Genomic DNA, 22,130 nt, shown 5'->3' with positions numbered 1-22,130 from the left:
ATTTCCTTGAATCCCAAAGCATTCTGGTCCTACATTAAATCAAGGAACAAAAACAACATCCTACCTCATATTCTGTATCATGGTGACATTACTGCTGGTACGGGGGTGGACATTTGTAATTTGTTTTCTTCCTTCTTTTACTCGACGTTCCTTAAACCTGTCTCTAATCAATCGACTTCCACTTATCCCTTACCAACCAACGTCTGTTCTGTCACAACTTCCTCTGAAATTGGATCAATTGAAATTCGAAGTGAAAAAGTATTAAATATTTTGAAATCAACTGATATTCATAAATCAGCAGGCCCAGATTTAATTTCTCCAATTTTTATCTCAAAATGTGCTGAAAGCCTAACTTTGCCACTAACCATTATCTATAAAAGATCTATTAGTGAGGGTCTTTGTGAGAAATTTTTGTTGATTTGTTAAATGGTTTATCGTTTCTGACATAAGTTAGAATTCAAATTTGGGCCAAACTAGACGGCAAACTAGAATACAAACTTTAATAAGCAATTATCATCAATATTAGAATCGATCACATGGTACTCGATAGCTCTCGACGAAAGTGATGATCGAAAAGATACCCCACAGTTATTAATTTTCATACGCGGATGTAACTCTAAATTTGAAATTATTGAAGAGCTGTTGTCATTGGAATCACTTAAAGATCAAACAACGGGAGCTGATATTTTTTAAAAAGTTGTTAATTGCCTAAAAAAAATAACAACTGACAGAACACCAAGTTTGACGGGTAAAAATATTGGACCATTAAAGAAAATCCGGGATAAATTTTCCAAAAAGTGTCCCGATTACAATTTAACTATAATTCATTGTATTATACATCAACAAGTATTGTGCAAAAATGTGTTAAAAGTTGAACATTTGACATCTTGTATTATTAAACTTGTAAATTTAATACGATCGAGTGGCTTGAAATACAGACAATTGATTGCTATCCTTATTTCTTATCCTTTAAGTTTGTAATTTCAATAATTTCAATAATTATCACGTTTAGTTTCCGAAACCGTAAGCATCTGTATTTCCTGTCGTGATGTTTCTAAATATGTCATGGATTGTGAAGAAGGCATCGCAACACTTGCAGGTGGAGTTGCAATGATTTTTCGGGGAACATTCCTCGGAACATACCTATAAATATAAAATGATTATTTATTTGAAAATTTTGAGCTCTTCTTATTTATTATATAAATATTATATTATATAATATTTACAGTGAATTGTTTGGACCATGCTGAAATCTCGAATGGTTCATCGTTAGAACAGGGCCAAGTAGGTTGAATGTGTTGTCCAACTAAAAACATATGTACATACAATCTATGTAAGAATTCTGAAAACAGTTTTTCATATTCTATAAATACACATTTTATTGACATAATAACAAGTACATATTAATATATGTATATGTAGATACTAAATTGATGAAATTATACGTAAACGTATAATTTTTAGGATTAAACAGATTTACTAAATCCATGGAGGATTCGTAGAATGTTAATATGTAATTCCAAGAAGTACACCTGTGCATACTTACATATACATACATATGTCGCCATGTAAGAGATCGATATCAATTCAATGGGGGGGAGGAGGGGTATTACACTGCTGATACTTATACATACATACTACAATATAATATTCAAATTTCTTATTTACTGATTGCGTTCATTTAACTGACCAGCTCTGTTGAAATTGTGAAATCCGTCAGTCATGATAAAATCACGATCTATGCACTTCCCGTCTGAAATAATAACAATATCGAAGGTTTAATGTATGTAAGGCTCCCTCTTGGGACCTCTATTATTCAATATCTTCATCTTCGATATTGAAAAATGTTTTCAGAATTCAAGTGTACTATTATTTGCTGATGATATGAAGATTTTCAAGAGAATAGACAACCGAAATGATGCTTTGGCCCTACAAGATGATTTGTTCAGGCTAGAGGCTTATTGCAGCATAAATAAGTTGGAAATTAATGTAGCAAAATGCTCCTGCATAACCTTTACCAGAAAACTATGTCCAGTTGACTTTCCTCATTCAATCAACGGACATAGACTCACAAGGGTATCGGAAATTAGGGATTTGGGAGTCTTTTTAAACTCTGATCTATCCTTTGGTAAACATATTGACAATGTTGTAGCTCGAGCGTCGAAGGCCCTCGGGTTCGTCATCCGGTCCTCCAAATGCTTTACTTCTATTAAATCATACAAAATACTATATTGTGCATACGTAAGAAGTATTGTTGAGTTTGCATCCCAAGTTTGGAACCCAGAGTACTCTGGTGCAAGAGACAGATTGGAGCGCATTCAGAAGAGATTCTTGATGTACATCAGTAGCCGTTTTGGACTATCCTATACTTCCTATGAAGATGCTTGTAGGTGTCAGCATCTACTTCCACTTGTCAAAAGAAGGGAGATAGCTGACATCTCAACAATTTTGAACATCCTTAACGGCTCAATCGACTGTCCTCAATTATTGAGCAGACTATCTGTACAGACTCCAGGGATGTTCAACTCGAGAGCACCCCGGAAGTCGGTTTCGTAGAAGCTCGTGGTAAGCGTGGGCGGGGCTGGTTTCCTCAAGGTGCCTTCCTTCGTCGTCGGTGGTCTGGTCTCTGCTGCTGTCGGCTCGGCTCGATGTATATCTCTCTCTCTCTCGTACAGTGTGCGTAAGTGAGGGTGATACGGGACAAAGGCGGGAAAGTGAATAGTAATGAAAACAGGTTATAATTCTGTTTGTATGGTGACTGTATTTTATATATATATGTATATACAGAGATCAAGCAGGGGGGACAGAAAAGGGGGGGGGAGACCGTCGTGAAATTAGCGCGCACGTGTTCGAGAGGTTATGATAACCTCACTCCTCACGTGACTACGTGATCTGACTTCGACGAAGAAAGACCAGGATTTCCTCACTTCTCACCGGACGTATACTGAAGCTGTACTTCCAGTATCGTCTGCCGATCCAGGCTGAGCTGATCGGGACTCGGTGGTGGGAACAAACTCGGTAGCGAACAGAGATGTTCACTCGACCGAAGCGGAAAACGAATAGGGGCGGGTACGCGCGCTCGGCGCCGATCTCCCTCCAAAACGGCTCCTTTGGTCGTAACGCCACGAAAGCTGACCATGAAGACTTGGTCGGAACATACTCCCCCCGTTGGAAGTCAGAGGATCGAATTCCAAAACAAACAAGAATTAATGGTGCACAAGCGACTAATGAAATACACAAAAACCAAGCAAGTAAGCAAAAAAATAACAACAAAATAAAAAACAACACAACAAAATAACCCAGTCAGCAAACAAAATAACATTAGTCCACCGTCAGTTTCCCATCCTACATAAGCAGCTGACTAAGCCGGCAAGAAACAAACAAAAAATAGACAAACAAGCAACCAAAACACCAACAAATAACCAACACCAATGCTAGGTAACAATATTGTTCAACCGTTATATGTCCCAATCTATCCTGATAGCTCCATTACAAAGCACCAATCAAACCAACAAGAGAAGCATAAAAGAAAAGCAACTCAAAAACTTAAGTTAAAACACATAAACTGAATCCACAACACAGATACAAATAACGCGCCAACTTTAATGTGGGACGTTATGAACGCTCGCCACTCCGTTGCACAAATTAACCGAATGTTGCTCAACAGGCAGTCGAGCAACTCGCCGAGCTGCTCTTTTGATAACTCCCTTTACTGTGCGAATGGTGATGACTCGCACCACTCCGTCGTGGCCAGGATGAACGGCTAGGATCCGTCCCATGGGCCATTCCAAGGGAGGTGCGTTTTCTTCGGCGACTATCACCATATCCCCCGGCTGCAAGTTGGGTGACTCCCTGGAGCCACTCTTGTGGCGCTGCTGCAGTAGCGTGACGTACTCTCGGGCCCATCTCTTCCAGAAATGCTGCAACATCTGCTGCAGGTGCTTGTAAGTTGACACCCTCGCTAAGGGTTGATCGACCAGATCTTCCTGAGGTAGCGCAATCAGTGGCCCACCAACTAGGAAATGACCAGGAGTGAGGGGAATTAGGTCGGAAGGGTCAGATGACAACGGGGTCAAAGGTCGCGAGTTCAATACGGCTTCTATTTGTGTTATTAGAGTATTCAAAGACTCGTACGTTACGGTTGTACTACCCATGACGCGTTTTAAGTGGCGCTTCATTGACTTTACGGCGGCCTCCCACAGCCCACCAAAGTGCGGAGCCCGTGGTGGAATGAAGCGCCAGTTCATTCCCTTTTCAGAACAAAATGAATGTAGCGATTGCTTATGAGCGGTTGATGCTAGCAGTTTAGTGAGCATTCTATCGGTTCCTATAAAGTTAGTGGCGTTATCGGACCAGATCTCAGCCACGAGCCCCCTCCGAGATATGAATCTCTTCAGTGCGTCGATAAATGCCCTGGACGTTAAACTCTGCACTACCTCTAAATGAACAGCCTTGGTAGCAAGGCAAACGAATATGCAGATGTAGGCTTTCAGGAAAGACCGATTTCGGGACGCTTTCTCCTTGATGAGGATCGGGCCGGCGTAATCTACGCCACAATTAAGGAACGGACGTGCCGGGGCAGTGCGTAATGCTGGCAAATCTCCCATTATGGGTTGTTGAAGTCTCGGTATGACCCGGGAGCACCGTACGCACCTTCGAATTTCGCGACTAACGGTGTTTCTCCCCCCGATTAGCCAATACCTTTCTCGAAGGTGGGCGGACACCAATTGTGTGCCTGCATGGAGTAATTGTTCATGAGCGGCTCTAACTAGCAACTCCGTAATATGGGCTTTAGCTGGAACAATCAGAGGGTGCTTGCGCTCAAACTGCCAATGAGTGTGGCTCAATCGCCCTCCCACCCGTAGGGCACCTTCTGGATCCAAAAAAGGTCTTAAGGCCTTCAGGCGATTGTTAGGAATTGGCAACGCTGATTCGAGTAGGGCAATTTCCCTTTTGTAAAATCGCGACTGAACGTGCTTGATGATTTTAGTTTCCGCGGCGATTAGTTCGGTACGCGATAGTGGACCACTAATGGACCCCCTTCTTCTCAACGCCGCGATAAATCGTAGGCAATAGGCAGTAATTCTGGTCAACGTGTGCCACGAAGAGTATCGGGATAATAACTCCCAGTCACTAGTACTAGCGACTAGGGCTACACGCGTCCCTTTAGCCTCTATTTGAGGCTCTTCAATGGGAACCTGGCTCTTTGGCCATGTGTTCCTGTCCTGGAGGATCCATTTGGGTCCATTCCACCACAATGACATGGTTTGTAATTCAGAGGGCATGAATCCTCGAGACAAAGAATCAGCGGGATTGTCCTGGGAACTTATATGGTTCCAGGAATGCTTTCCACTCATTGACTGGATTTTGGCTACCCTATGGGACACAAAGGTCGTCCAACGTGAAGATTCACCCTTGAGCCAAGCTAACACGATGGTAGAATCAGTCCATAAAATCACCTCGTCAATCGGAACGGTGATTGCGACTCTAACTCGCTCTACCAATGTGTGAAGTAAATGGGCGCCGCACAGTTCCAATCTGGGAATAGTCAAAGTCTTTAAGGGGGCGACTCGAGATTTTGCGCAAAACAATCTACAGACGCGATGTCCCAATCGGTCGGTGGACAGCGCATAAATGCATGCGCCGTATGCCTTTTGCGATGCATCGCAAAACCCGAGTAGCGTAATGCTCACCGGGTTAGGTAATAAAACATGTCTGGGAATCATTATGTCCCTCAATTTGGGCAATTGTGATATGAAAATCTCCCATTGGGACGCTAATCTCTCGGGAATAGCCTCGTCCCAATTGAGGCCCCCGCGGAATAGTTCTTGCATTAACTGTTTTGCAAGAACGATGGTAGGGCCCAATAAGCCCAGTGGGTCAAACAACCGCGCTATTTGGGCTAGTATATTCCGTTTCGTGAATTGCGCATTTGTATTCAGATTGATGGGGAAAGCGAACGTGTCACATTTGGTGTGCCAGTTCAATCCGAGAGTGGATGTCTCGTCCTTGCTGATCACATGGCAGTGATCGGTGCCCTGATCGGAAGCGGGTATTATGGAGATGGGTTCAGTGGTGTTGGAAGCCCATTTTCGAAGAGGGAGACCAGCCCGAGCCAGAATATAGTTAATTTGCTCGGCCAGTTTTGTGAGTTCCTGGACGCTACTGGCACCCGAGAGCAAGTCATCGACGTAAAAGTCTCTGCTTAACACTGTGGAAGCTTCGGGAAATTCCGCCCTATGTTCATCGGCTAAGGCCCTCAAACAACGGGTTGCCAAGAATGAAGCACAGGCAGTGCCGTACGTCACAGTGTTTAGCTGATACGTTCGCGCCCCTTTACCCAAACCCCAGATAATGCGTTGAAATGGTTGGTCATCTGGATGTACCCTGATTTGTCGGTACATCTTTTCGATGTCCGCAGTCACTGCAACTGAGTGCTGCCGAAAACGTAATAAAATGTCGAATATGTCGTCCTGAACTCGTGGACCGACATGGAGAACGTCATTTAGAGATGTTCCCGAAGATGACTTTGCCGACCCGTCAAACACTACGCGTAGCTTTGTAGTGAGGCTGCTTTCTTTGGAGACGGCGTGGTGAGGGAGATAGAAATTTGGGACGGATTCTGAATTGCACTCCGACATATGCCCCAGATCGATAAATTCCTGCAGAAATGCCTCGTAACGATTGCGAAATTGTTCGTTACGAGCAAATCTGCCCTTAAGCGCACGGAATCTTTTTTCCGCCGCAGTGCGTGAATCGCCTAATAAGTGACTGTCTGCCTTGAATGGCAGTCTGACCATAAACCGACCCGAAGAATCGCGAGTAGTCCCATGTATGAATGACTGCTCGGCGGGATGACCCTCATCTAACCCTACCTTGGAGGTGTTCGGTTCTTCTAGTTCCCAGAATGCTCTGATGGAGCGCATGAGTGAGAGATTGCAACTACGTGCATTGTTCGATGATGCGGGAGCGGCAATCGAACCACCTAAAATCCAACCGTACGCGGTGTTTAGCATGGTTATGCTTCCTTGTCTGTCACCGCGTGAAGGAATGGAAATGGTGCGCCTTCCGTTGCGCAATATGGCATGATAGATGTCGCTACCCATCACCATATCAACCGTACCGGGAGAGTCAAATGACGGATCAGCAAGGGAAAGATGAAGCGGCAAATGGCTCCGTATCTCAGACACATTGCGCGATGGCAGTTGATGCGTGATGTCGGACATGATTGCGCAATCAATGTCCATGCCGGCGCCCTGGTTGGGGAGACGCGGTAGTATACGCACTACCGCGCCATAGGAGATGGACGTCCTATTTAAACCTACTCCCAGCAGGTTGACGTCCATCTTTTTTGACTTCAAGGCGAGTCGCCTTCTTAAGTCCTCGGACATTATGTTGACCTCGGAGCCATTATCAAGTAAAGCCCGCACTTTATGCAACTGCCCATCACGACCGCGTGCTTGTACTTCTACGGTACATAACAAAACGGTGCGGGAATGTGAAGGCGTCGCGTGTCTCACCGAATGTAAAACTGCTGACGGTTCTACGGGTTTGACGTGCTTCGAATTCTGGGGGCTCTGGGAAGTTTTGACCTTGTTTGAAGGTGAAGCCTGATACGCCGTTGCGTCATGCAAGAGCGTGTGGTGCGCCCGACCGCAACGCACGCATCTTTGTTTGGTTCGGCACGCTTGAACCATGTGACCCGGTCTCAGACAGTTCAGACATAACCTATGTTTGATAGCGGCCGCCCTACGCTCATCACCGCTCATACGGCGGAAAGATGTGCATGCTAGTAGCGAGTGACTTCCGCTACAGTTGATGCAGGAGGGGTGTTCCCCTCCCACATGTAACGCGGCCGCCTTTTGGCCACTGACAACTCGAGGTTGGGCATTCGACTCGCCCTTTAGAACGAAGTCGGCATTTGCCACGGCTTGGCACTGGCCCGTTAGGAAGTCCATCATGTTGACAAACGTGCAGTCTTCATACTTGGGAGCCTGAAGCTCCCATTGCTGAAGTGTGTGCCGGTCGAGTTTTCTGGTGATAAACATCACCAGAATCTCGTTCCAGGTGTCGACCCGGACGCCCAAGTTAACGAGCGCACGTACATGCATGTTAGCATCATCTATGAGACGACGCAAACTGACGTGATGGTTGCTCGCGACTGGCTCGGCTTCAAATAATGCCTGAAGATGATGTTGAATAACAATTTTTTTATTGTTATAGCGTTGATCCAAAATGGACCACGCGCGGGAGAAGGCATCGTCAGCTAACTCTAGGCCACTAACTACGCGACTGGGTTCTCCTTTCAGGACTGCCAACAAGTATTGGAAGCGGGCGATTTGCGAATTCTCGCCGGCCATAGCGGCCAAGAAGCGTTGTGCGAATTGGGGCCAATTTTGGATGTTGCCCTCAAACGTGGGCAACTCCAACTGGGGCAATTTGATTGCTGTATTTGATTGCGGTATCGGTGACTGCGGCACAGGTGTGACAGCGGATGTAACGACATCTAATGGCGGAACGTTAAATTGCGGCTCCCGTAAATTGATTGCTTCGGTGTATCGCACGATGGCGGCCATATATTCCCTATCAAATATGTCCACGACGGACTCGGAGGCCTGCGCCTCTTCTTGGTCCAGCTCGTCTATCTGATCTTGGACCGATTCAAATTCAGACAATAGTGGTTTGATCATTTCGAATCTAGCCTTGAGCTCGATGAGGCTTACATTGTCCCCCAATAGATTCGCGTTGCGAGTTAATTTAGCTCGAATACCTTTTCGTGCCTTTTTAAGAGCAATCAAAGCCTCCATTATTGAACTGCGACGCAAAGCAAACAAAGGAAAAAATGGACGCGAAGAGAAAAAAAATAAACAAAGGACAATGGATACGGACAAAACAAAATGGATGCTGGCGACCAAAAAAATAGCAACCACAACAGAAAAATGCAAATGACGACCAACCTGGACTAGACGATGTTGGCAGACCAGCTCTGGAGGATTCGGCTATCGAAGGACCAAATGTACAGACTCCAGGGATGTTCAACTCGAGAGCACCCCGGAAGTCGGTTTCGTAGAAGCTCGTGGTAAGCGTGGGCGGGGCTGGTTTCCTCAAGGTGCCTTCCTTCGTCGTCGGTGGTCTGGTCTCTGCTGCTGTCGGCTCGGCTCGATGTATATCTCTCTCTCTCTCGTACAGTGTGCGTAAGTGAGGGTGATACGGGACAAAGGCGGGAAAGTGAATAGTAATGAAAACAGGTTATAATTCTGTTTGTATGGTGACTGTATTTTATATATATATGTATATACAGAGATCAAGCAGGGGGGACAGAAAAGGGGGGGGGAGACCGTCGTGAAATTAGCGCGCACGTGTTCGAGAGGTTATGATAACCTCACTCCTCACGTGACTACGTGATCTGACTTCGACGAAGAAAGACCAGGATTTCCTCACTTCTCACCGGACGTATACTGAAGCTGTACTTCCAGTATCGTCTGCCGATCCAGGCTGAGCTGATCGGGACTCGGTGGTGGGAACAAACTCGGTAGCGAACAGAGATGTTCACTCGACCGAAGCGGAAAACGAATAGGGGCGGGTACGCGCGCTCGGCGCCGATCTCCCTCCAAAACGGCTCCTTTGGTCGTAACGCCACGAAAGCTGACCATGAAGACTTGGTCGGAACACTATCATTGCGTGTGCCAAATAGAATGACTAGATGTAATGAGCTCCTTTACATACCTAATACTTTTTATAATTATGGAAGAAGCTCATTCATCTGGCGTGCAAGCTCCACCATCAACACACTAATTTTAACAATTTCTATGTTTGACTTATTTAATATTAATGCTATACAAGCTAGAGTGATTATTGCAAATTTGTTTTTCGATGATTAATTTTATTGAAAATTTACGATTGTGATTATGAATTTTTATTTTGTCTTTTTGTTTTTTGTTATATATTATATTATTTTTATTATTTCATAATTTTTATCATATTATTATTCTTATTATTTTGATATTTTTATTATACTGCTATTTCTATTTTTTTCTTTTTGTTTTCTCTAACTATCTTACTCTATTATCATTTTTGTTTCTTATTTTAAATGTTTGAGCTTTTCTTTTTTTTACCTATATGTGAAAATTATTAATGGTTTACTTAACATAATTATGTTTTTTTACTATCAATCTATGTAACTTAATAAACTGTAAATTTTCCAAATAAATAAATAAATATTTTACTTTTTATTCTTAATAAATTTCTTAACCTACAAAGTACACCAACTTTTTTTGTCATTTTTTTAATAATATTATCTGCGTGCACCTTAAAACTTAATTTACAATCCAAATAAATGCCCAAATACTTAATATTATCTACTACTTCTACCACTCTCCCATCCATAATCACATCACTCACAACTTTTTTATTATTCATCCACATCATCTTAGTCTTACTTAAGTTCACTTTCAGTTTATTCTCACATAACCAATCACTTAAATACCGTAATTCCCTAAACATCATCACCTACAATATAAACTAACGTATCATCCGCAAACATATGAAGGTTTAAGGTTTGCCGAACCTTTTCTACAAAGCATTTACAACAATTGAACAATGAGCGGCACCTTGGCTATCCGTACTCTGATAATAATTTTTGAACTGGGATAACCAATCTTTTTTTATTCAAAGAAATTTTTAATTAGCGGAAAATATCTAAAAATATTACCATCGTCTTTGTGTTATAAATGATTGCAAAATTTACAACATAATAATTTTTGGACAGGAGTAGCCAGCATTTTCATACACTAAATTTCCAAAATGAGAATAAAATCTCAAAAATTTTTTTGCCTCTTTATGCTATACATACATCAATGATTGTAAAATAACAGTACAGTAATTTTTCAGACAAGACAACTTTTTTTTATACAACAAAATTACGGGTATACGGGTCCAACACTAGTATATGTATATTAATGTATATGTACATATGCACATCGATATGATACATCATTCATTTATCTGAAACATATGCACAACGAATATGTCGGTTGTGTTTCAGATATTTTCGGGTAACATTTATCAACATACGTACATTTTAAGAATGGAGAAAAGATCGACTTAAAATCAAGCCGCGGACGACTGGGTGGGCAGCCCTAGTCGATTTAACGATTTATGCACCGCACCGAATGCGTATGAAGTGACGTCACAAGCGATGGTGTTACCCTGTGTAGCAAGTCGGGAAGTCACCCTTTCCCAACCCAACGTTTCTCGTTTCCCGACTAAAAAAACTAATATTAAACAAACTAAATCTTAATAAATTCCTCCATAAGAAAATACATATCAAATTATGGTTCGGTGATTACTGGTCACAAATTACTCGTCACAAAGTCACTAAAATCTCTATAACGGAACATCTGGCAGCCGAAAAGTCCATCATACTTGTACAGACTCCAGGGATGTTCAACTCGAGAGCATCCCGGAAGTCGGTTTTGTAAGATAGCTAGTGGTAAGCTTGGGCGGGGCTGGTTTCCTCAAGGTGCCTTCCTTCGTCGTCGGTGGTCTGGTCTCTGTTGATGTCGGCTGCTCTGCTATGTCCCTTTCTCCTTCGTAATGTGCGTGGGATGCGTGATGTGGAAAAAGGGAGGAAATTGTATAATAATGAAAACAGGTTGTAATTCTGTTTGTATGGTGACTGTATTTTATATATATATATATATATATATATACAGAGATCAAGCAGGGGGGACAGGAGGGGGGGGGGAGTAACAAAGTAACCACACGTGCCTTTTGAGGTTAGCCACGCGTAGCTCAGTTGTCTGCCTTCTGGACGAAGACAGACCAAGCTTCCTCTGGTGCACACCGGACGGATACTGGAGCTGGTCTCCAAGTATCGTCACAACCCTCACCAGCCTCTAGCTGGTGATTTCGGTGGCGAGGTGGGCCCCGTAAACACCGGGGTGTTTACGCGCCAAACCGCTATTGACAACTGTCAGTTTGTGTGCCAACCGCTGTCTCAGGGTGGCCAGCACAAAAATATATCGGCCAAATCGTGGGTCGTAAGGCCACGAAAGCCGATCATCAGACATAGTCTGAACATACTCCCCCCGTTGGAATCCAGAGGATCGGATTCCAAAACAAATGAATTAATCAAGAGACTAATGAAGCATGACAAATGAGATAACAAAAGAACACAACAAAAAAGACATAAACAATACACAATTAGTAATCAAAACAAAGGTTCGTCCACCGTCAATCGTCCCGCTGTACATTAACAGCTGACTAAGCCCGCAAGAAACAACCAACAAGGTAAACAAACAAACAAACAAACAAAAAACAACAAAAAACCAACACCAGTGCTAGGTAACAATATTGTTAAGCCGTTACATGTCCCATATGCATTGATAGCTCCATTACCAACACTAATCAACAAACAAGAGACAAAAAAAACTAAATGGAAACACATTTAACTAAATCACAACACAAATTAAAGACGCCAACTTTAATGTGGGACGTTTTGAACGTTCGCCACACCGTTGCACAAATTCACTGAGTGCTGCTCGACTGGCAGTCGAGCTACTCGCCGGACTGCTCGCTTGGTGTTGCTGATGGAGGAGTAGTAGGACCTACTCCTGTGCCCCTGTCTGCCAGGGGCCGCTGCTGCATGTGCTGGTGTGGTAGCACCCTCGCTCCGGGCTGATCGACCAGATCCTCCTGCTGTTGCGCAACTAGTGGTGCGCCAACTAGGAACTGGCCAGGAGTTATGGGAGCTGGGTTGGGAAGGTCGAAAGATGTGAGGGTTAAAGGGCGCGGGTACATTGCGCTTCGGCAAGCGGAATCTTCGTACCGCGGAAATACGCGATTCGTCCAGGGGACGCGTAACTGTCTTGACTGGACGTCTCGCGCCAAAACAAGATAACGGATCACGACCCGTTGTGTGATGGCAATTCCGAGAATCGCTTGAAACTGTGGGCGCTTCTAGAGAGCCGCCCAATATCCAGCCGAAAGCTGTATTCATCATCGCGATGCGTCCTCCTCTGTCACCGCGTGACTTGGAGGGAACTAAAATGGTACGTTTGCCATTGCGTAACATCGCATCATTGGCGGCGCTGCCTATCACCATATCCACTGTACCGGGAATATCGAATGACGGATCGGCAAGGGGGAGATGAAGCGGCAAATGGCTCCGAATCTCGGACACGTTGCGCGATGGAAGTTGATTCGCGATCTCGGGCATGATTGCGCAATCGAGATCAACACTGGAGCCCTGATTGGGGATGCGCGGTAGAATTCGAATTACCGCGCCACTAGTAATGGACGTCCTATTTGAACCTATTCCTACCAGGTTGACGTCCATCCTTTTCGACTTTAAGGCGAGTCGCCTTCTTAAGTCTTCAGAGATGAGGTTGAGTTCGGAGCCGTTATCTAACAATGCTCGAACCTTGTGCGAACGCCCATCTCCGCCGCGAACTTGTACTTCCACGGTGGATAACAGGACAGTTCGGGCGTGAGAAGGCGATACGCGTCTCACCGAGTGTAAAACCAACGATGATTTTACGGGTTTGGCGTTCTCTGATTTCTTGGGGCTCCGATAATGTTTGGCCTTATTTGAAGGCGAAGTTTGGTATGGAGTTGAGTCATGTAACATGGTGTGATGGGCATGACCGCATTTGAAGCATCTCTGCTTTGTTTGGCACGCGTGAACTATGTGCCCTGGCCTCAAGCAGTTGAGACATAGTCGACGTTTTATGGCGTTCGACCTACGCTCATCACCGCTCATTTGGCGGAATGATGGACAGGCTAGCAGAGAATGACTTCCGCTGCAACTGATGCAGGAGAGGCGTTCCCTCCTCACATGCAGAACTGCTGCCTTCGGATTCGTAATGGTTCTTGGTCGAGGATTCGACTCGCCTTTTAAGACGAAGTCGGCATTTGCCATCGATTGGCACTGGCACGTTAGAAAATGCATTATTTTGCTAAACGTGCAGTCTTCATACTTGGGAGTCTGAAGCTCCCATTGCTGAAGTGTACTCCGGTCGAGTTTTCTGGTGATAAACATCACCAGAATCTCGTTCCAGGTCTCGACCCGGACGCCCAAGTTAACGAGCGCACGTACATGCATGTTGGCATCATCTATGAGACGACGCAGACTGACGTGATTGTTGCTCACGACTGGCTCGGCTTCAAGCAATGCCTGAAGGTGATACTGAACAACAATTTTTTTGTTGTTATAGCGTTGATCCAAAATGGACCACGCGCTCGTAAATGAATTTGAAGCTAATTCCAAGCCGTCAACTAAACGTTGGGGCTCTCCTTTTAGGCTTCCTAGTAAGTATTGGAACCGGGCGATTTGCGAACTCTCGCCGGCCATAGCGGCCAAGAAGCGTTGTGAAAAAAGCGGCCAATTTTGGACGTTGCCTTCGAAGGTGGGCAACTCCAAACGGGGCAATTTGATTGCCGAATTTGATTGCGGTACAGGTGACATTGTGAGGTTAGCGCCATCTAACGGTGAAGCGCTCAATTGCGGCTCACGCAAATTGATTGCTTCGGTGCAACGCACGAAGGCGGCCATATGCTCCCTATCAAATAGGTCCACGACGGATTCGGAGGCCTGCGCCTCTTCTTGGTCCAGCTCGTTTATCTGAGCTTGGATCGCTTCGAATTCAGACAGTAATGGTCTGATTGTTTCGAGCCTGATTCTGAGCTCGAAGATGCTCAGATCGTCCCCCAATTGATTCGCGTTTCTCGTTAACCGAGCGCGAATGCTTTTCCGCGTATTTTTAAGCGTACTCAAAGACGCCATTATTGAAATGCGACGAAATCAAACAAAGGAAAAAATGGACGCGGGAAAAAACAAAATGGACGTTGACGACCAAAAAAAATAGCAACAACAACAGAAAAATGCTAATTACGACCAACCTGGATTCGACGACGTTGGAAGACCAGCTCTGAAGACATACGGAATCGAAGGACCAAAATGTACAGACTCCAGGGATGTTCAACTCGAGAGCACCCCGGAAGTCGGTTTTGTGAGATAGCTAGTGGTAAGCTTGGGCGGGGCTGGTTTCCTCAAGGTGCCTTCCTTCGTCGTCGGTGGTCTGGTCTCTGCTGATGTCGGCTGCTCTGCTATGTCCCTTTCTCCTTCGTAATGTGCGTGGGATGCGTGATGTGGAAAAAGGGAGGAAATTGTATAATAATGAAAACAGGTTGTAATTCTGTTTGTATGGTGACTGTATTATATATATATATATATATATATATATATATATATATATATATATATATATATATATATATATATATATATACAGAGATCAAGCAGGGGGGACAGGAGGGGGGGGAGTAACAAAGTAACCACACGTGCCTTTTGAGGTTAGCCACGCGTAGCTCAGTTGTCTGCCTTCTGGACGAAGGCAGACCAAGCTTCCTCTGGTGCACACCGGACGGATACTGGAGCTGGTCTCCAAGTATCGTCACAACCCTCACCAGCCTCTAGCTGGTGATTTCGGTGGCGAGGTGGGCCCCGTAAACACCGGGGTGTTTACGCGCCAAACCGCTATTGACAACTGTCAGTTTGTGTGCCAACCGCTGTCTCAGGGTGGCCAGCACAAAAATATATCGGCCAAATCGTGGGTCGTAAGGCCACGAAAGCCGATCATCAGACATAGTCTGAACAATACTAACGATAACTATCATAGTAACGAGAACTTCAGTGCTAAATATTGTGTATTCGCGATTTTCATGGCAAAAATTGTCTTTGTAACCACCCCAATGTGACGAATAGTCCAATTACCCAAATTATATTCTTCATTTGGTGTCACCCCCCTCCCCCCAGGATGGTGACACCCTGGTGCGGTCTGCAACTTCCCCCATGCGATGTCACTGCTCCATATTGGAATATACACTGGAACTGGAATATATTGGAATACACCATATTTATATCAGGAATATCAGCAGCCTTGAGCTCCATGTGCAAATAATGTTTTCTTAAAATATCGTAGAAGGCTTTCGCCTTCATTCGGTATCCGACAGAAAGTATGCGAATGATGGTTGAAAATATTTGAATCAAATCAGTCTGAATTGAATATTCAAGCTTACACCATCTCGTGGTCTTCATAGAAGAGATTTGTTACAAATTAGACGATTTTCAATTTTTCATTAATTGTTCTGAGGAGCTTTATCATGTTTTATGGAGCTGAGGAGAAAGAGAAGCTTCTTCATTTTTATACAGGGTGCTTTTAGAGGTCATTACACTTACCATAATACATAATTGGTAATGAACCAATTGTCGCGTGTACATTTTGGCAGTGGACCAATTTTCGCGTCACCCCATAATACAAAGCCTTACAGTTTTCAAGATAACCTGCATTTTTTACTTTTGTAAAATGATTTTAAAATCTCATAACTATACCCTCGTAAGCGTAACGCAATTATTAACGTTACTAACCTCATTTTTTTGTTTTCTCTTATTCTAGTATGTATTTATCTGAGGTACCCATCAGTATGGCTCACTGATTGCGTTTATGTTTAGCACCAAGAGAATATTGGGTTCAGTGGCATAACTACCGCGCCCGCAGACCCCGCAATGCAGGGGGGGCGCCACGAAGCGCGCCTTTTTCACGGATTTTTTCATTTGTTCCGTAATTTTTTTAAAAACTTCTCTTATTTTTCAGCCTATCTGTACTATATGTGTATGTACATACATTAACATATTTTGAATTTATCCTCATTGTGTAATTGATCTATGCCAATAGGGCTAGAAGACTACCGTCTTTTTTCCATCTTTTGAACGTCAGTGCCACTTCAACCTATTAGCTGAGAATTCTCTTATTCTTGTTTATATTTTTTGGGTCTGATCTTAAGTCGAAAGATAAAAAAAGGGTGCATGGTAAACGGTACATACTCACTTAATTTGCGCGAGCAGGGTACAACAGGAACAAGAGGAACAGGATTTTCCTCCCGTATTCTGCGCGCGCACATCAATATGGGAGGAAAAGCCCGTTTCTCTTGTTCCTGTTGTATCCTGCTCGCGCAAATTAAGTGAGTATGTACCGTTTACCATGCACCCTTTTTTTTTGATCTTTTGATTTTCGATCTTTGCCTTCCGATGTTTGCGTTTTCGGACGTTTCACATTCGGGCCCGTGACGGAGACTTTAAACAGATTGTGCACTGCTTGTTGGTCGTCCAGATTAAACTTTAATGCACTTTGATATATAGGTACACATATCGATACGTAAAAAAGTATAAACATTAATTTGGAAAGTTATTTTTCTAATATTAATATATGGGGGAGGGGGTGGGGGGGAGGTGTGGCGCCGTAAAATATATTGCGGGGGGGCACCGGGAATTCACGCTACGCCACTGATTGGGTTCGATCCTGTGCTAATCTTTAATATATTAGCCCAGGATCGAATTTGGATATTTGTGACTCCAAGTCGATTGTTTCTTGTCAGAATTTGCCAATTTTATCTAATCATTGTTAAAACGGTTCCTCAAAATTGGCAAAAAAAAATCATCTTCTGTATATTTAATATATGTACAATTTGTAAAAAAATATGTACAAGTATCCATAGATGTCTATCCATAAATGGATTAATTTATTAATAAATTAATTAATTGTTAATTTCGTGTTCTTCAGCTTCTCGAAATACAGTGATTTGTGTAATAAAAATACTGCATTGTTTATTATTAATTGTCTAGGAAGGCACATTGGGGTCTTCCTGTCAAGCCTTCCTGGTATATATCTACATATGTAAAATAAATAAGGATCTCAGAAATTTGTAACGCCGTGCCTGAGGGGCTCTAGCAAAATAAATGTGCCATTGATAGGGAATCAAATTAGAAACCGAAGAAATAAATGGTACATTCACTGTGATTAGGACATACTTAGCAATATCTTTGTTTCATAACATAAAAAAGGGGGTGCAAATATTTTATTCCGACTTAGTACATTAGCTTATTGCCAAAAGACGCTACACATTCGCTGACCGTTGTCTTACAATTTTAAGTGAAAGTGAAACATTTGAAAATCTAATTATGGATTGCGAGTGATTTTAGTTCCATTAACAAACTAATGTAAAAATGGGTTCGGTGATTATCAGGCACCCAAAAATTCTATCCATCGCACTAAAGAGAGTTCGAGTGCCAGATATTCCGTGTTCACAATTTTCGTGACAATGATTGTCGTGTGCGCGATAGCAATGTGCGAAATAATCTATTTACCGTAATAATGAGTAATATGATTGGGTTTTGTATAATTCATCGCTAGTTTGTGGTAAAGGAAACTCTAGTTATTGTCGTTATCCACTACATTAACGCCAATCGGCAACATATGAATACCGGTTCTGTGATTATTAATTATTAAAATCTCGATTACGGAACATCTGGCACCCAAAAACTCCATCAATCGAAAGAACTCCACGCCAAATATTGTAATAACGAGAACTCGAGTGCCAGATATTCCGTATTCGCGATTTTTGTGGCAACGATTGTTGTGCGCGCGGTCGCAATTTGCGCAATAATCCGTTCACCATGAGTACCATCATTGAGGGAATAGTCATTTTTCAAGATTTTTATTTTTTAATTAACTTATGCTTATCTTGGTTTAGAACAAGTGGTCAACGGCTAGTAGAAATACTACATTTTTTGGTCATTTGAATGTAAATACTTCATTAACCGGTTGACTGGCCAGACTTTCAGGAATTAATTTAAGGGTTAAAGAGGTAATCATATAATTTTAAAATTATTTTTTCCATTACAGGTTCAAAATTTATTACTTTTTACATACCAAAATTCATTAACCTCCCGGAAAAGTCATTCAAGTGGGTTACAGGTGTTATCATCCATTCGGTGGCTTGCAATATCATTGCATAAACTAAAAAATAAAATTGATTGGTTTTTAGCTTATGCATTCATATATAATTTTATATTTATATTTTTTCAAAAAATGTATACATATGTACATACCCTACAAAGCAAGAGGGCAAAAAGATGGTTGACAATAGTGAACCATTTTTTGTGCACAACGCTATAGTGTTTCGTCTAGCAAAAATGGTTCGGTGATTACTAGTCACCGGACCCAAAAGGTGCCGCGTATTGTTCAAAGATTGTAAATGCATTGTTAAAGGTTTGCCGAACCTTTTTTTACAAAGGATTTACAAAAATGGAACAATGGATAGCACTGTGACTATCCTACCTCTAGTGATTACTAGTCAAATGTGAACCGGTCACTCTAGATCGGTCACACGTGATCACCCGTCGCACTAAAACTGGTCACGAGAAAACTAGTCACACCCGAAAATTGGTCACACCCGAAAATTGGTCACACCCGAAAATTGGTCACACCCAAAAATTCGACCATTTTTTTATTTGTGTGTGTGACCAGTTTTTTTGTGACCAATTTTCGGGTGTGACCTGTTTTCTCGTGACCAGTTTTAGGGTGACGGGTGATCACGTGTGACCGATCTAGAGCGACCGGTTCACATTTGACTAGTAGTCCGTTTACCAACAAAAATAGCCACATAATATTTCGAAGGGCATGAATTGAAATTGACTGAAAATCGCACTAGCGAGTGACAGCTGTCAGCTGGTAAGGTCGAGACAGCTGTCATTGTTCTAGTCATCTTTTGTAGTGGTTTTACTCGCGTTCGAAATGGAGCCGGTGAGCTCCCGCGAGGAGTCTGCGCCCTCCGACATCGAAGAGGAGGGACGCATCCCCGGACCCCCATTTCGAGGAGAAAATGCGACGCAAACTTCGTTTCTTCTCCATGAACCCCATCGAAAAGTGGCACGCGAGGCGAAAATTCCCATACGAGTACATAAAAAACACATATATCTCCGAATCTCGAACCAATCAACACTTTTTATTACCAGATTCGTGTTCACTGGGCAAAATCTCGTCTCTGAACCAAAAAAAAAGTCGTCATTTGTCGAACAGTGTAATTAGAAAACCTCTTTTTCAAACTTTGTAGTCTCTTTTGTGGATACTTTTCTCATGCTGGTGTTATTAAAAGTAAATTTAAAACGTCTTCATTCCATTTCTCATGTGACACTTTATTAAAAATTTTCTATATCTTTTGAATTATTTTTTTCTCACTTCTTGTGCCTCTTCACTCAGCTGGCTTATGGGCACTAAAGCATGTTCAATGATTTCCAGGCCATGAATTAAGAATCTGTGAACAGTTGGAGGCAAAGGGTACCACTTTTTTCATAGGCCCCCCCGGCCCGAATGCCAGGGGGAGTGTGAGATTCTTACTCCCTAAAAACCCCTCTCTCTTTCAGTTGCTGCCGGACAGCAGCAACTGAAAGAGAACATTACCAGGCAGCAGCTGGGCTTGCGCAATGCGCTCACACTGGAGACAGAACACTGCCTTCGTCTTCTGGTCGACTAGTTCCAGCCCAGCGCGATTTAGCCATGTCCTCACCCGATAGAGCGCGTCATTGCCGCAGATCTCCACGCTTCTGAGGGATTTCGCAACCACCATGATTGCGACATCGTCCGCAAAAGCAACGGCGCTGGCACCCTCCGGGAGCTCCACCCTCAGTAGCCCGTCATACATAGCGTTCCACAGGACAGTTCCGAGGACAGAGCCCTGCGGGACGCCCGACGAGAGTCGCCGCGAGGAGAGATCGCTGGTAGTGCCGCACTGATACTCCAGTTGTTGGTTTTCAAAGTAGCTCTCCAGCAGTCTCGTCAGGTAGCGGGGCACCCGATGGTCCTCCCCCACGGCTCTTAGGATATTATCCCATCGAGCCGAGTTGAAAGCATTTCGGATGTCCAGCGCCACCAAAGAAAGCGACATGCTTGCTCCGCTTCACAGATCCTTCCCATGCCGATCGTACTGTTCCGACGACACGGTTGACAGCGTCAATCGTTGATCGGCCCCACCTGAATGCGTATTGAAGCAAAGGTAAAAGAAGGCAAAGGGTACCACTGGGGTAATAAGAAATGGGGTATTAGGTCTCTGTGTGCATCGGTGCATTCTTGAAGAGTTTAAAGAAACCTCTGTGAAAGTTATTTAATAAGCTGGTGCAGATTTTGTTGTTTGTTGTTGGTACTTTTTCGATGAGGGATGCGAAGAAGCTACAGTAACTTCCGATTGGTACAAATCTATAGATGCCATGGAACTTTCCGGGACTGAAAATCTCTTAAATTTATAATTCAGATACGTACGTGGTTTGGATAGAAAGGATCCACTATTTAAACGATGAGGAGATTATTAAAATTTTCTTCACAATACGATCTCGTTACATCCGGTAACCTGTACTTGCTCTATAATTTCTTCCTTTGGGGATATTTGAGAGTTGAAGTCTACAAACATCCAGAAAACTGCAATATTTATAATAAAAAAGTTATATGCACTTAAAGATAACGTAATAAAATTATTTAGAATATGAATATTGCGATTTTTACCACCATAAATACTATTTATCGAGCACAGTTTAATATCCAGTGGAGGAGATGATCACCCTAACACAACCAATACTCCAAGTAAGTACTGACGGCTGTGTCGAGCCAAGTATCGGATGCTTCGAGCGAAATTTCCCATTCGTGAAACCATTCCAGCGTCTGATCCATGATTGGTCTCCGCACGCCGACATAATTTTCAGCATTCAACGGGTCTTTGTATCTGAAAATTGACATTCACAAAACGATTACTCATTGATGAGACACAATTTCATTGGCAATCTTTAATTTAATTTATAATAAATAATTAATTTAATTTATTTTATGTTCAACAGATTTAATCAAATGGTCTGATTTTTTAACTCCTTACAACGCATATATTAATGAATTCAATAGAAATAATATAAATCATTTATGAACATATATGTAACAGCATTATATTGTACTATTTCAGAATATTCGTACGCAGTGGCAGATTTAATTCATTAAGCGTATGAATTCTTCATATATGTATGTACATATGAACGGGTTCCCCCGCGGAACATCAATCTAAAACTTATCTCAACTATAGATTTTTTCGAAGCTGGAATGGATTTTTAACAAAAATTGTGAGTGATTCGGAATTAGTAGCTATTCTTTCCAATTCCTCATACGCTATATCCACGGTTGGGAGATTACCAAAATCACAGATCGGGACATTCACTATTTCGAACGATCAAAAAAATGGAATGTAGAATTGAG

At 43.0% G+C, this 22,130-nt stretch overlaps 1 protein-coding gene across 1 annotated transcript; it reads right to left on the bottom strand.

The window, feature by feature from the left end:
- Nucleotides 1-3,602: 3,602 nt before the first annotated feature.
- On the bottom strand, nt 3,603-16,099 carry LOC143922390 (uncharacterized). Its single transcript, XM_077445614.1, has 7 exons — nt 15,804-16,099; nt 12,331-12,404; nt 12,219-12,246; nt 12,085-12,140; nt 11,164-11,264; nt 10,450-10,509; nt 3,603-8,999 (listed from the first exon to the last, which is right to left on the bottom strand). The coding sequence occupies exons 1-7, from the start codon at nt 16,097-16,099 to the stop codon at nt 3,603-3,605; spliced, it is 6,012 nt and encodes a 2,003-aa protein (XP_077301740.1).
- Between the last annotated feature and the right edge of the window lie 6,031 nt (nt 16,100-22,130).

This window comes from Arctopsyche grandis, chromosome 2, assembly GCF_051622035.1.
Source record: "Arctopsyche grandis isolate Sample6627 chromosome 2, ASM5162203v2, whole genome shotgun sequence".
Lineage (NCBI taxonomy): Eukaryota > Metazoa > Arthropoda > Insecta > Trichoptera > Hydropsychidae > Arctopsyche > Arctopsyche grandis.
This window is presented reverse-complemented; position numbering and strand designations above follow the sequence as displayed.